General features: G+C 33.4%; 1 protein-coding gene across 1 annotated transcript in view; it reads right to left on the bottom strand.

Annotated features, from left to right (window-relative positions):
* Window positions 1-14,512, bottom strand: part of SMC3 (structural maintenance of chromosomes 3) — a 450,203-nt gene that overhangs the window by 277,118 nt on the left and 158,573 nt on the right. Inside the window, exon 13 of the mRNA XM_090391130.1 lies at window positions 9,238-9,341. Within this exon, the coding sequence (XP_090247256.1) occupies window positions 9,238-9,341 (104 nt within the window). The remainder of the gene's footprint in view (window positions 1-9,237; window positions 9,342-14,512) is intronic.

The raw sequence follows: 14,512 nt of genomic DNA, 5'->3' as shown, positions 1-14,512 counted from the left end.
TTGTCTATTTCCATATTTAATTTACCGTCTTCACTAAACATTGTGCCTAAGTAGCTGAAATATTTTACTTGTTTTATAGGTTCTCCATTCACGATGTAGTTGATATTTTCAATGTTTCTGCCTATTTTCATTGTCTTGTTATTGTTGATTTCATACCAAATTTATTACAACAGTCATACAATTTAGTCAGTGACTCTTGCAGAGTTGTACTGGATTTATTTAAAAGTATAACATCATCTGCATAAAGTTAAGAGAGAGAGGATATTAACATCTCCAATTTTTATATCATGTTCAATACTGCTTTCCTTCATAATGTGATCCATATAAATAATGAATAACAGAGGGGATGATGTACCTCCTTTTCTGATACCAGATTTCACATAAAACCATCTTCCTGTACTTCCTTTAATTCTCACAGCTGACTTACAACTCAAATAAAGACTAAGTATTGCTTGATATAATGCTGCATTTACACCATATAACTGCAGCTTTTTGAATAGCTTCTCTCCTGGCACCTTGTTCATATGCCTTTTACCATGATTTCTCAACTATTTGTTATAAAATTAAAATCTGATCCTGACAGTCTCTATTTGGCCAGAATCCAGCTTTTTCTTCACCAAGCTTTTCTTCCAGAATCCTTCTCAACCATTTCTCAAGTATACTTGCATAAATCTTACCTCAGTAGAGAAATACCTGTGTAATTTTCACACTCAGTTTTATTTCCGTTTTTATATATGGGTACTATGAGAGCTATACTCCAATCATTTGGAATTCGTCCCTCTCTCCAGGACTTCTGAACTATGCAGTGTAGCCACTGGAAGACTTTTATACCTACATACTTGAACATTTCTGGTCGAATATCATCTACTCCTGCTGCTTTTCCACATTTCAGGCCTTTGATTGCTTTTTCTACTTCAAGTATGGATATGTATTCCTGACTGCATCCCTGTTGAGTGTTTTTTACCACTATGCTATCACTGGTTGTTTCATTTAGCAATATTTCAAAGTAATTACTTCATACTTCAAGAATATCTTTTTCTCCAGTTTTCATGTCACCTTTATCATCTCTAATTCCTTTTACAGCACTCTTTCCTCCATTTCTGAGCTTCTTCAACAACCTACGGAATATCTTGCCACCTTCTTGATATTTATTTTCTATGTTTTTACTAAAGTCCTCCCATGACTTTTGTTTAGCTAGTTTTATGCAGTGTTTAGCTTTCTTACATTTGTCACTGTATTCTCTAAGAGCACAAGCTGAATTATTCACCAGGAACTTTTGATACACTTCCTTCTTTTCTTTCATTGCCTCTTTAACTTCCTGTGTCCTCCATGGAGTGCAAACTTTATTTGCTTACACTTGGATAATAGGATTAAACCAAACATATAATTGCCAAAAATATGACCTTTGTTCATATTTTTCAAGAAAAAGAAAGAAAGAAAGAAAAAATTAGGAGAATGAAACAGATGGTATCAATAGCAAAATCATATAAAAAAATAAAGATATTACAAAGGATATTGACAATGCTAGCATTCAGTAATGTGTGATCAGAGCTAATCTCAGGTGGTATGGTCATTTAAACAGAATGGATAGAAATGTTAGTCAACAGTTGTTTAATACTTGGAAAAATATCCAGAGAAAGACTAAGATTCAGGTTGACTGATGCTGTAAGAAATACCTTCGAAGACTGAAATATATAATCTGACAATATTGGAGTCATGACAGATAACAGACCAATCTAGAGGTAAAACTGAAAATAGGAAGGTATAATAAAACTATTCATGCAGTACCATAATAGTATGCTGTACACCCCATGAGGGTACATTATCAGAAATTTCAAGATGGTATATAAACAATTACACCCAATTCTTCATTTACACAGCAGATTGGTTCCAGAAAAAAACCACATAAAAAAGAATACAGTGTATATGAAAAAATGGAATGGTTCCAGATGTGAAAACATGATATGAACAATAAATTATTTTCACACAAAATATATGAAAATCATTGAATAAAACTATTCAATTTTAATGGAATGTTTTTTTTTTATTTATTGTAAATACTTATTTAAAGTATATACATATGTATCTTTCTTAAAGAAAAGTTTTCCCAGTGTGTCACTAGTAAATCAGAAATTCGAAAAGGCTCAAATACATTGCGCATATGGTTATTAGTTAAATTTTATTCGGCGTCACTTTCTGACAGTAACCGCATTCTTTTGTGTGAGAATGGAATTAAATCACTTCCATCACTTGAAACACTTTGGCCTTCTTGTTCATACTGCAATGGCAAAACGTTTTCTTCAGTTAAAAGAACTAAATTAACACTAATTTCCAATAATTCTGAAGGTTGATTTTTTTTACCATGAATTCCGTAATTAATTGTTGAGATCCTGTTTTGACTAGATCTTTGTATAATTCTTCATATCGCACCATACATGACTTCAGTTCACGTTTAAACTGTTCAACTCATTCAGTATTTGGATCATGTGTAAGAAAATGACTTTGCAATTTACTAGCCATTTGAAACCCTTCTTTAATTACTCTTGCAGTGAGTGGAATCTCTTCAATGTCATCACTTTTTTCTTTTTCATCGAGATTCTCAAGGACAGCTTCTGTTATTTTGTCATCACTAACAGCCTTGCCAACCATCACTTCTTCAATATCTGCAGACGAAAAATCATCAAATCCTTCTCCACCAACTGCACGTGCTAATCTGATGATATTGGGAATATTCAGTTGTATGCAAAGGTATGTTTTTTTTTTTTCTCACACATTCTGGCCAAGTAGCTTTCCAGCATGTATTTAAAGTTGATGGTTTCAATTCTGATAATGCCAACTTAGCAAAGTCTGATGCAATCCAAAATAGAAAATTTCTTCCACAGATCAATAACTGTCAGTAAATTATCCTTATCTAATTTATCCAAAATGTATTGAAATGTTCTTCTTATACAGAAATTTTTGAAAGTAGTGATCACACCCTGGTCTAGTGGTTGTATTAAGGATGTTGTATTAGGTGGCAGAAAACAAAATTCCAAATTCAGGTGTTCTAAAACAGGATGGCCAGGTGCATTGTCTATAATCAATAAGACTTTAAAGTCCAGATTTTTTTTTTTCCCCATCAAATAGTGTTTAACTTCTGGACCAAAACAATGATGGAACCATTCATTAAAAATTTATTTTGTAACCCAACCTTTTTTGTTTACCTTCCAGTGCAGTGGTAACGTGTTAAAATACACACCTTCATTGTCCGAGGTCTTTGGGATCGATTAATGAGTAATGGTTTTAAACATTTCACATTGTAAACAAGAAATGATTGTTTAGCAAACAGCTAAACTCCTTCCAAGCAGCTTTACATAGGCAGTAACAGACCAACTTAACTTCGAGGAATCAGCATAGCACCCTTCTGCTTCCAGGAACCAACAGCAAGTGAATATAATGGATCATCTGTGGGCTTAACTTTGGGGAATCGTAATTACAAAAATTGATTTTTTTTTTGTTGCCACAATTGTCTACATTCTGTAGCATAGAGTAATCCCTGATATTTGAAATAGAGGGAGGGGGGTGTCCCCACAATTCCACAATCCAAATGGGGGATTCCCCCAATCCAAAGTCGCCCAACCCTTTTTAACAGAACTGAATTCAAACAATTTAAAAAATAAGCGCCATTTGAACCGTATAAAATCAAAATATGCCATGTAAAAATAGAATTGCTTCTGTTTTCTAAACCATGTTATTTCGAAATGATGTAAAAAAGAATTAGCTGTATTTTCCAATCAAATTTTATGAAAGAATCTTTTAAAACAACTTTCTAAGGAGCTTGAAAACATTTGCAGCTTAAAAAAACATAAAAGAATTCTTCTATTAAAAATATATATTCATCCACAGGAAACAAATTTTATATTGCAAATATTGTCAGAATCATTTATTTGATAGTACTGCTAAAATATAAATAGTGTTACTAAAACAAAAGAGAACATGGAATTATACTAACAGGTCTGCTAATAAGATTTTAATTATGAGAACATTTTAATTTTCACAAAACATATTTCATACAATCAGAAGACTTGATATTATTATTGTTGGATTCTGATTATATAGAGATTGGAGTAATTATTATTTGCTTCAGAATCCAACATGATCTCCCATCACATAGGCTAGCCTTGTAAATATTATTTAATGTAAACAACTTATTTACAATCTAATATTCATATAACTACTTTAATTTTGTCTAATATTTAATTATTTAATCAAGATATATGTATTAATAATGAAAAGACTGTATTAAATATTAATAAGTTATTTTATTTATTGTTATGTCAATATTATAGGAATTTGTATCTGATAAATTAACTGCGCATTAATTGAAATATAAATATTCTTTATTTATTCCTGTTTGTGAAAGTTTAACGTTATGTAATAGATCAATTTTATTATATTTTGTTTTGTTGTCATGGAAACGTATGTAAGTGAGCGAGCACGTTTTGGAACACCACGTGAGGTTTATTGAAAAGAGTTTTAGAAAGAAATGACGTGAACAATTTAGGGGGGAAAACAGATATATAAGCGACAAACGCTGGAATTATGAATTAATTAGGAGATTAGAGCATTAGAGATTTATTAGAGAGAGAAGGATTGGCATTAGGTTGGAATCGGGCATTCGGCAATCACAGTGCGATAATAGCGAGTCGGCAAGTCACTCAAACAACTAAATAAAGTCTACGAGTTGAGAAGCAGTTAGCTAATAAGTTTCTGAATAACAAATGAAGCAACGGAAGATAGCTGAGTGACTACTGAATGACTAGTGATTTATTTTCAGGGCCGACCTTTCAAGGACACACTGAAACGTGAAGCATAGTAAGAAGTAACTAGAGAATAAATAGAGGCAACAGGGTTGTGTTTAGAATTATAGTGCCTAAAGAATTATTTGAATGCCGGAGGAATGAACATCTGTACATATAAAACCCCAAGTTAAAGAATTATTGTGTATTGCCCTAATTCAAGAGTAATCAGTAGTGCTTCATACAAGAACATCTGATTATATGTATTGTGCCCGTAAATTAATTCAGTTAATGCTAGAAGATTTATTTTAATGAGTGCTGTTTATTGTTAAAAGTGTTTACAGTTATAAAAAGTGTTTGTGTGTATGTTGATGAAGGAAGAAGATTAACGGTAAGATTATTCCAACTTTAATATTTCTGTTCAGAGAAGTGTGAGAGTTTCATCTTAGAATTCCCTGATGTTAACAGTAACTATCGCGGAGAATTAAAAGAAGCGTAAAATTAAAAGTGTCTGTTTATGAAGAGGTATTACTGCAATTTTTATTGTATTTGGAACTTAAGGAACTATGAAAAGACTGTGATATAGAGATAACAGATTTATCTTGTCAGAGTTTGATTGTACTTATCGGAGAAGCTGAAGTGATTGTGATATCTTAATTACTGATTTGAAGTTAAGTGTAAAATTTATGATTTTAAAATTAAAAGTTTGTTTTTGTTAATGAAAAGTTGTATTTTGCCTGAATCTCTTTTACTGCACCATTCATAAAATATTCGAACCAAAGCGGGAAAATTAAGTAGGTTAAATATACTCGGCCAGTATATATAACAACATCATATAAAAGAGGATAGTTCTGAGTTGGTTTTTCCTCAATTCTTGAACTAATTCAGATATAGAGTGGCGGAGTCTATAAATATAAATTTTCTCTATATTGAATTAGAAATCAACTAGCAACTTATAATTTTGTTTAAGAACATCATAGTGACTAACATGTCGGATCCAAAGTATAGATTAAGACAAAGTAGGATCCAACATTATCATTACAAGTGCAGTGGATACAGAGCCTGAAGACATTATGGGAGGATTACATTAACCATTATTTACGAAATAATTATCATATCTCATCCTTAAAACTCATTTACTGACAAAACACTGAAGCCCATCTCTGTCATTGAGGAAAGAGCATATTGCAAAATGGAAATGGAATTTATATAGATACCAAGGGATAATTACTTGAAACAGCATGTGATGGAAGGGACCAGGGGGTTGAGAGTGTTGGATCTGGTAATAGCATCAGAAGATCCATCTATAACTACAGTAGCAACTCTACCTGTGATTGAGGAAAGTGATCATGAAGTCTTATCCAAGGAGGTTGCTCAACAAGTGGAAATTTCAGTCAAAAAGAGAGTTTAAGCAGAACTACAAAGCTGGTGATTATGAAAAAATTAGAAGGCAACTTGGAGTAGTGCCATAGCATAAGAAACTACATAGAATAAATGTCATTAATGCATAGGAAGCAGTCAGGAATTGTTTTTATTCAGACTGCAAACCCAAGGTCGGGAGGATAAACTGAGTAGGGATTAAGTAGATGACTTGAAATATAAAGCAGGAGCTGCAAAAAAAAAAAAAAAAAAAAACTGTGGAAGGAATATAAACAGAAAAGTCATCAGCATGCCCATGAGGCAAGAAGGGTAACTAGTATGGTGAGGAAGGCTAAATCAGATTTTGAGAGAAAATTAGCTAAGTGGACCTAAATAAATAAGTGTTTTTGCCACAAAGCAAGAAAAAGAATGATTATAGAAAGATAACTTTACTCAGTGCTGATGGCAGGAAAGTGACATAAGAAGAAGAATCAGTTCAGTTACTAAATGATCACTTTGCAAAGGTCTATCATCCAGGAAGTGACTTTGCAGTTACTGAGATGATAGAGACTGATATGAGCATTGAAGTAGATGAACTGGAGGTACTCATTATATTGAGAAACATCAATGTGAATGTAGCAGTGGGCCTGAATGATACGTCGGCTTGTGTGCTACGAGAATGTGCAAGTGAACTAACAGTACCTCTGATGATGTTCTTTAATCTAAGTTTCCGTTCTGGCAAAGTTCCAAAGATGTGGAAAGAGGGTAAGACAGTTCCATTACATAAAGGTGGCTCCAAGACAGTAACAAATTACAGACCAATTAGTATCTCTGGAGTGGTGTGTAAAGTGTTGGAAAAGTTCTTTAAAAGTAAAATTCAGGAATGGATGGATAGGAATGTGATAATCTATAGGGGCAGCATGGCTTTGTGAAAGGTAGGTCCTACCTCAGTAAATTATTCACATTTTACAATAAGGTGACAGGCAGAACTGGATAAAGGAAATGGCTACATCATGATACTACTGGACTTTGAAAAGGCATTTGACAGAATATTGCATGGGAAAACTATTACATAAGTTGGAGCAAATGGGAATTGATATGAGTCTGGGTGGCATGGATAGGGGGTGACTAATAAACAGCCATCAGAGAGCGGCATATGTATGGTGGAGTGGAATCAAGGCAAATGAGAGTGACTAATGGAGTGCCCCCAGGGCTCTGTACTAGAACAACTACTCTTTAATTTATACATTAACGATATATCAGAAGATCTGAAAGGGAATATTCAGTTGCTTGTAGATATTGCAAAACTAGAGATGGCAATAGTTGATAAAGGTGATGTAGATATTTTACATTACATTAATTGCATTACTTGCAAGCATGGAAGATCTACAACGAATTTCTGATAAAATAAAGGAAGAGTGTATGAAATTTGGATTAAACCTAAATATAGATGAAACAAAAATTATGCAAATAGGAAAAAGAAGACCAATCTGAAAATTAAAACTGATACTAAGAATCTAGAGCAGGTAGAAAACTTCACCTACCTGAGAGGAGTAATTAAGTACAACAGTGAAATTACAAAAGATATAAACAGACGAATTAGCCAAGCATCCCAAACTTTTGGATGACTAAATAAAATATGGAAGTCAAGAGACATCAAACAAGTAATAAAAGTAAGAATCTATGAGACAATGATCCTCCCAATACTTCTCTATGGAAGTGAATGCTGGAATCTCAAAAAAGCTGAAGAGAAAAAATTATTAACTACTGAAATGGGTTGGCTAAGAAGATTACTTGGAGTATCTCTGCTGGATAGACCAAGAAACAAAGAATATGGAAATGACTAAAACAAGAAATAACAAGAATAGCAAAATCCAAGAAGGAAGACTGTGATGGTTAGGTCATGTGACCAGAATGGAAACAGAAAGATTACCAACTAAAGCCCTCATGCAACGAGGGTAGGTAAAAGATCCAAAAGGCAGCCCAGAATTAGATGAATAGACAAAATAAAAGAGGACCTGAAAACCAAATTACAACAAGTGATACCAAACTGAACAGAATTGTTCAGACTCTCCAGGGACAGACAGAAGTGGAAAGAGTTCATTCAGCCTCATCATCATCCACATAGATAATGGAAAAGAGAAGAAGAAATTTTACAGGATGATTTAAATAAATTGGCAATGTGGGCAAAGGACAATGGTTGTCAATTCAATGTTGTAAAATGTAAGGTAATGCACTTCAAGATGAAAAGATTACACACTTCATATCATACTGATGATACTAGTTTACATGAAATTGATGAGGCTAGGGATCTGGAGGTGATGGTGGAAAAAAGTTTGATATTCAGAGAACATATTGCAAGAGTTGCCAAAATAGCTATGAGGATTACTTGGATATTGAAGAACACACTGACAAGTAAAGATAGGGAGGATATTATCCCTCTTTATAAGATTATAAGTCACCCACATGTTGACTACTGTACACAGATTTGGGTCAGTTGGGTGTCTAGGGGACTGGCAGGTGGTGATGGAGGGGATTCAGAGATGATTGGCCAAGCTGGAGGATGTTCCCTATGAGTATAGATTGAAGATGTGTTGGTTGCAGAGTTTAGCTGACAGGTGGAGGAGAGGTGATATGATATAAGCTTATAAGTTACTAAAGGGATACTATAAGATTGACACAAAAGAAATTTTTCAATACACGGGGAGTAGGGGGAAAACAAGGGATCACAAATGGAAGTTGTTTAAGTATGTGATCAGTAAGGGTGTGTGGACTAGGATCTTTACTTGGAGAGTGGTGAATGAGTGGAATGGATTGCCAAAGGTGATTGTATGTGCTCCAACAGTGAATAGGTTTAAGGAGATGTATGGTAAGTATTGTGTTAATGGACAGAGTAGATCTTCCATGATAAGTCTTTTGACTCCATGGAATACCTGTATAAATAATAATAATAAGAAGAAAAATTTTCACCCTCTCCAAGCAAAAAATCTAATCCTCACATATTTGTTAATCACATTTCACACAAGAGGCAATATAACACTGCTGATAAATGTCCTTAGATGCATGCACACACAAAATATTTAACTGATACTTTTCTTACTTTCTTTCACTCTGCAAAGTATCTTTCTTCTTCTTCATTTCATAAAAATTTTTGTTTTGATTGTCAATACTGATCCGATGATTCTCAAGTTCTTTTGTCAGTTCCTAGAATAATAAATTTTTAAAAAAATTAACACATTTTATTATTAGAGCACAATAAATCTAATCAAAACATGCTCTATTACATAAAGTGATTTTTAATTTAAAAAACAACTTTTAGAGTGACATCACATACAAAGGAATGAAATCGATAATATGTAAAGATGGCCTATTTTTGCTGGTCGGCATAAATATGCATATATCATGAGTATCTGTATTAGACATATTCTAGATAGTTATACAGCATACACATTAAGAAAAATATAGAACTTTATTTAAAAACCTCAATATATTTCATCTAATGTGACATGGACATCATCGGGAAGAACGATCGCTACTACGTGCAAAATATGAATCATGAGAATGAGTCATGAAGCATGTGCTTACTAGGATGCAATTGAGTTGACAGATTACACTATTAGAGTTCAAAGGAACAATTGTAAAAGTTTTGGCAATTTAATAACCTAAATTATTTTTTTTTTAAATATTATGAACAGTTAATGGTAATCACTTCTCAAAACTCTGAAATTGGCACACAGTCAGGACAGGTAAAGATTGGATGATCTTGTAGTGTTTCATATATAACGTTTCAAGGAAAAGGCAATGAAATATGAATCTGATGGAATGAAGAATCTTTGTCTGGTTCCAAAGAACTCTAGGACTAGTGCCAATGGAATGAAAACCAAGGCAGGACTTGTCAGATTCCAAAAATGCAACATAATCTTGATATTTTTACTAATCAAAGTAGAGTTGCCAGTCTGTCCAAAGTAGCAATGATGACATGAACAAGATACTTGATCGACACCTGGTAAGGAAAGTGGTGGTAATTTTTCCTTTGTATATGGTAAGAAAAAAGACAGTTTCTGAGCTGGTTTGAAGGAAGTGTATAGATTAAATATGCAAAGAATCTGTGCAATTTGTTCAGATGGTTCTTTAAGGTAACATGTTGAAATTCTTTTTCACATCGGATTGGTAAAACAAGAGAAAGGGACAAGGACAAGGAGCTATTTCTGGAAAATGTAAAAGAAGGTGGTGGGAGCATGCAGACTGTGAATGAGTTTAAGGAGTGGCATGATATACTTTGTGTTGACCTACCACGATGAGTCTTGTGGCCCCCTGGAGTTCAGGAAAATAGTAATAATTGTAGTGTACTTTAAAATGTACTTGTATATTCAATAATTCTTCTCTTTGCTTATTTACTTTACTTATCTTAACTTAACAATCGTAACTCCATTGCTTGAATTTAGGAATTGCCTCTGGCTGGAGTCAATTCCTTTGTCTAAATAGATAGCTTTTTCTCATACTGATCTCTGAAAATTTATTTGTATTTACAAATGCGCCACCAGAGATCGCATAGAGGAATTGTATATCCTTCCAATACATGCAAGAGAGGTGCCCAGCACAACACGGAAATGTCTCTAATATTTATCTCTAAGTCAAGCAATGCTTAAATCTACTATTCGTCAGTTGTGGCTACTTTTACTCTTAAGGTCACACAGGTTCTATCTCTTTATGAGAAGTGCATTGGTCAGGCAGAACCAGGCAAGTTATTTGACAAACAAAATAATTTATTCATGCTAAATCAAGATATACATAAAAAGCAATACTACACATACTAAAATAATCTAACTCAAATTCTCTAAATGACATGGAAATAATATAAAATTCATGTGTCTGGTTCTCTACTAGATTAATTAAACATGTCTCGCTTAAGCACAATGACTAATGCAATTAACATGCTCACATATAATTCAGACATGGAAACAGACCTGTATACGCTTGACACTAATTTAACTCAGACTATAAATAATATTAAGCTTAACTAAAACTTTCACATACAATTCCCTCTTCAATATATAACATTATCTAATTCCTCATAACTCTGCAAACTACTTCACAATTATTTTACAAAACGGCTTTCCATCTTGACTATTGTTCTTTATGCTAACAAACTAAAAAAATCAGCAATCCTTGCAATAAATTTCACATCTAGGAAAGTCCTAAACAAAAGTCTTATTGCTACTTTGTCATCCAGTTCATTACACAAGATCCTAGAGATCATTAACACCTTCTTCTACTTTCCAGTAAAATTCACACACAGGCACTTTTTATGACATCAATGATACTTCACACGTGGAGATCATCCAGGAACTTAGCGATGGGAACTCTGGAATAGACCGTCACTGCTATTACAAACCTCATATCATCGTCGGGCTTCGGCTGGCGGGACGTGGATCCCCGTCCTTGGAACGGCAGGACACACAGGAAACTCCTTGTAGCGAGAGCAGGAACAGAAAGCCGAAACAGCAAGCCTACTTTTATTCTGCTCTCCCGACCTCGGAATTCCTACAGATTGAATCGCCTGGATTTTCTTGGAGGGGTCTTCTCCACCACCCTGCTCTTGCTGAGTTAAGGCGGGAAACCCCGTACTTCGTTGACCTTTGCGAGTTGTGATAGCCTCAGGTGTTACATTTTTAATCCCATCTGAGTTAATTCTTTGTCTGTACAATATTCTTATTACAATTTATTCTAACATTTTTTTTCAAGTTTATTACAGCAAAATGAGTTAAGTATTAATCAGATTACAAGTATATTAAATTAATTTCATTTCCCAAGTAAATTCGGTATAGAAGAAATTATTTTCTAAATTCCTTCTAATCAAGATTTTACAGTAGTATGGTTGACAGATAAGTATCAATTTTCTGAATGACAGTTTCATTGCAACTATTAGACATCACAGTGGTTTTAGTTTTATTTAATCCATCTAACAAAAGAGAATCAGAAGTGCAAATCACATGAGTTCTTATGTACAAGACTTTTGATAATACTTATCTTCTATGATGAATGATGGTGTAAGAACGAGTGAATGTAACTACCAGTAAATGCTGGTTTTTGATAAACCAAAAATTAAACATGACCTGTAGAATTTCAAATTATTAAGGTATCTAAATAGGGTAGATGGCTGTTGGATTCATGTTCAATAATGCAGAATAGCATATAATGCACAGCATTATACACATCTGAAAGGATGTGTGCTTTGTATTATGAGATACTAAAGCGAATGATGTGAAGTCATCAACTTCTACACACTAGTAAGCTAGTTATGAAGATACTTCATGTGCAACCTTTGTTTGCTTACACTTGAATTAAGGATTAAACAAGAAGATAATTTCTTGGCAAGTTTAATTTAACTTGTAAACAAGTAAAAAATCTTTCCACATATCTCTCTAAATCCAGAGAATTTGAACAATAACATGATACATCTTTTTAATACTTGTATATGGGAAATGTATGACTTCTGCATTAATTCAACCTTGGTATCTCTTCTGGGTCTAGCTCCCCAGTGAAGGAGCCATTTCTTAGTTTCCTACCCTGTTTCCTACTAATTCAGGTCGGAAGTAATGGAGCAATGAGTTCAGTGGTCATCCTTTCTGATAATTCAGTGAGATTTAGAATAATCATATAGATCACCCAGAGTTCTTGGAGAGGTACCCCTCACTTTAATATTACCTCAATAAAGATTGGATCCTGTCTGGGTAGTGACCATTCCTATATGAACAGCATTATACACTTCTGAAAGAATGCACATTTTGTATTATGTGAAATTATTTGCAACTGATGCGAAGTTATTAGCCTCTGTATAGTAACTTAGTCATGAAGATACTTCACACACAAACTTTGTCTGCTTACAGTTGGATAAAGGATTTAAAAAAAACAGAATTTTTGACAAGTTTAATTTAACTTGTAAGCACATGCTATGTGACTTATCCTTATGATCAATGATGTTAGTTGCCAATTCTTCTCCATGATGATATCCAGGTTACAGTAGATGATATATATTAGTTTTTTTTGAAAATTTTTGAAAATATGAAATTCACATATATGAAATATATTTCATATCATTTTATATTATTAATAAATAGAGCAGTAATTTATTAATATATTAAAATTAGCTATTTATAAATAAATAATAAATTACTGGATTTAAGACTTAAAAATAACACATTTTACATTACACATATTAGTCTTTCAGCATGTGTTAGTGCATATTTTTTATATTTTTGTATATCCACTAAAAATAAATAAGATTTATGAGCAGGGTCTGGAAAGTTCTGAGAAACACCTAGAACAAAAATTTATGTCTTACAGCAATACATAAATAGTCAAAGATAAATGTAGCAAGGACTACAGCAGTACACAAAGTCAAAGGTTATAGCAATACATAAATAGTCAAAGATAAACTAGTAAACAATATGCATGTACAAAAACCAAATCAAGCAATGCAGTATCTAAATATAAATAAAATTAAAGTTGAATGTGTTTGTAAAAATTAATTCTTTGAATAGGAATAAAAATATCATGCAATCATTCTGAGTCTGATAACATCTGTCTAAGTGTATATGGCTTGCCTAGATAGGTAAAAATTTCATTCCTCTCTCGTGTAAAGTGCTGGCACTCCACCAGAATATGACAAATAGTAAGATATGTATTGCATTTTTCATACACAGGTGGATCATCAGCTCTCAGTAAATAAGAATGTGTAAAATGACTGTGGTCTATGTAGAGCTTAGCAAGAATATTTTCCTCTGTTCTCTTTCTATGTTGACTGGAATGGCAATGCTTAATTTCATTTCAGGATAAATATCATGTAATTTGTTTGTCAATGCTTCCTGCCATGATGACCACCACTGAGCAATTAGATTTAATCTTATAAATTATCTATAGTCTGTATATGGTACTATTAAACAGTACATAGAGAAAGTATGAGCTTATCTAGCAACTGCATCTGCAGTCTCATTTCCCTTAATTCCAATGTGGCTGGGAATCCAGCACAATCAAACATCAAAATTAAGGGTTTTCATTTTGTATAACAGGTGTAACACCTCACACAGCACTGGATATGGGTTATACATAGGAGAGGAGATAGCCTGTAAAGAACTCAGAGTCTGTATAAATTACACACTTTTGGTAGCAGTATATGCACAAGTGCAAGCTGAATGGGCATGCAACTTTGCTGTATAATTACTGCAATCAAGTAGGATTTGGTTGGAGATAGTAATGGCAGGAAACAGCTGTCGGTTTCCTGCCATTACTATCTGTACAGATGGGCAAGAAATCAGAGTGGGTTGCTCTGTGTGCATTAAACAATTGCAGATAGACAGATGATGGAGTATGAG

This window comes from Typopeltis vanoorti, chromosome 4, assembly GCF_054136105.1.
Source record: "Typopeltis vanoorti isolate ZY-2024b chromosome 4, IOZ_Tvanoo_1.0, whole genome shotgun sequence".
Classification (NCBI taxonomy): domain Eukaryota; kingdom Metazoa; phylum Arthropoda; class Arachnida; order Uropygi; family Thelyphonidae; genus Typopeltis; species Typopeltis vanoorti.
This window is presented reverse-complemented; position numbering and strand designations above follow the sequence as displayed.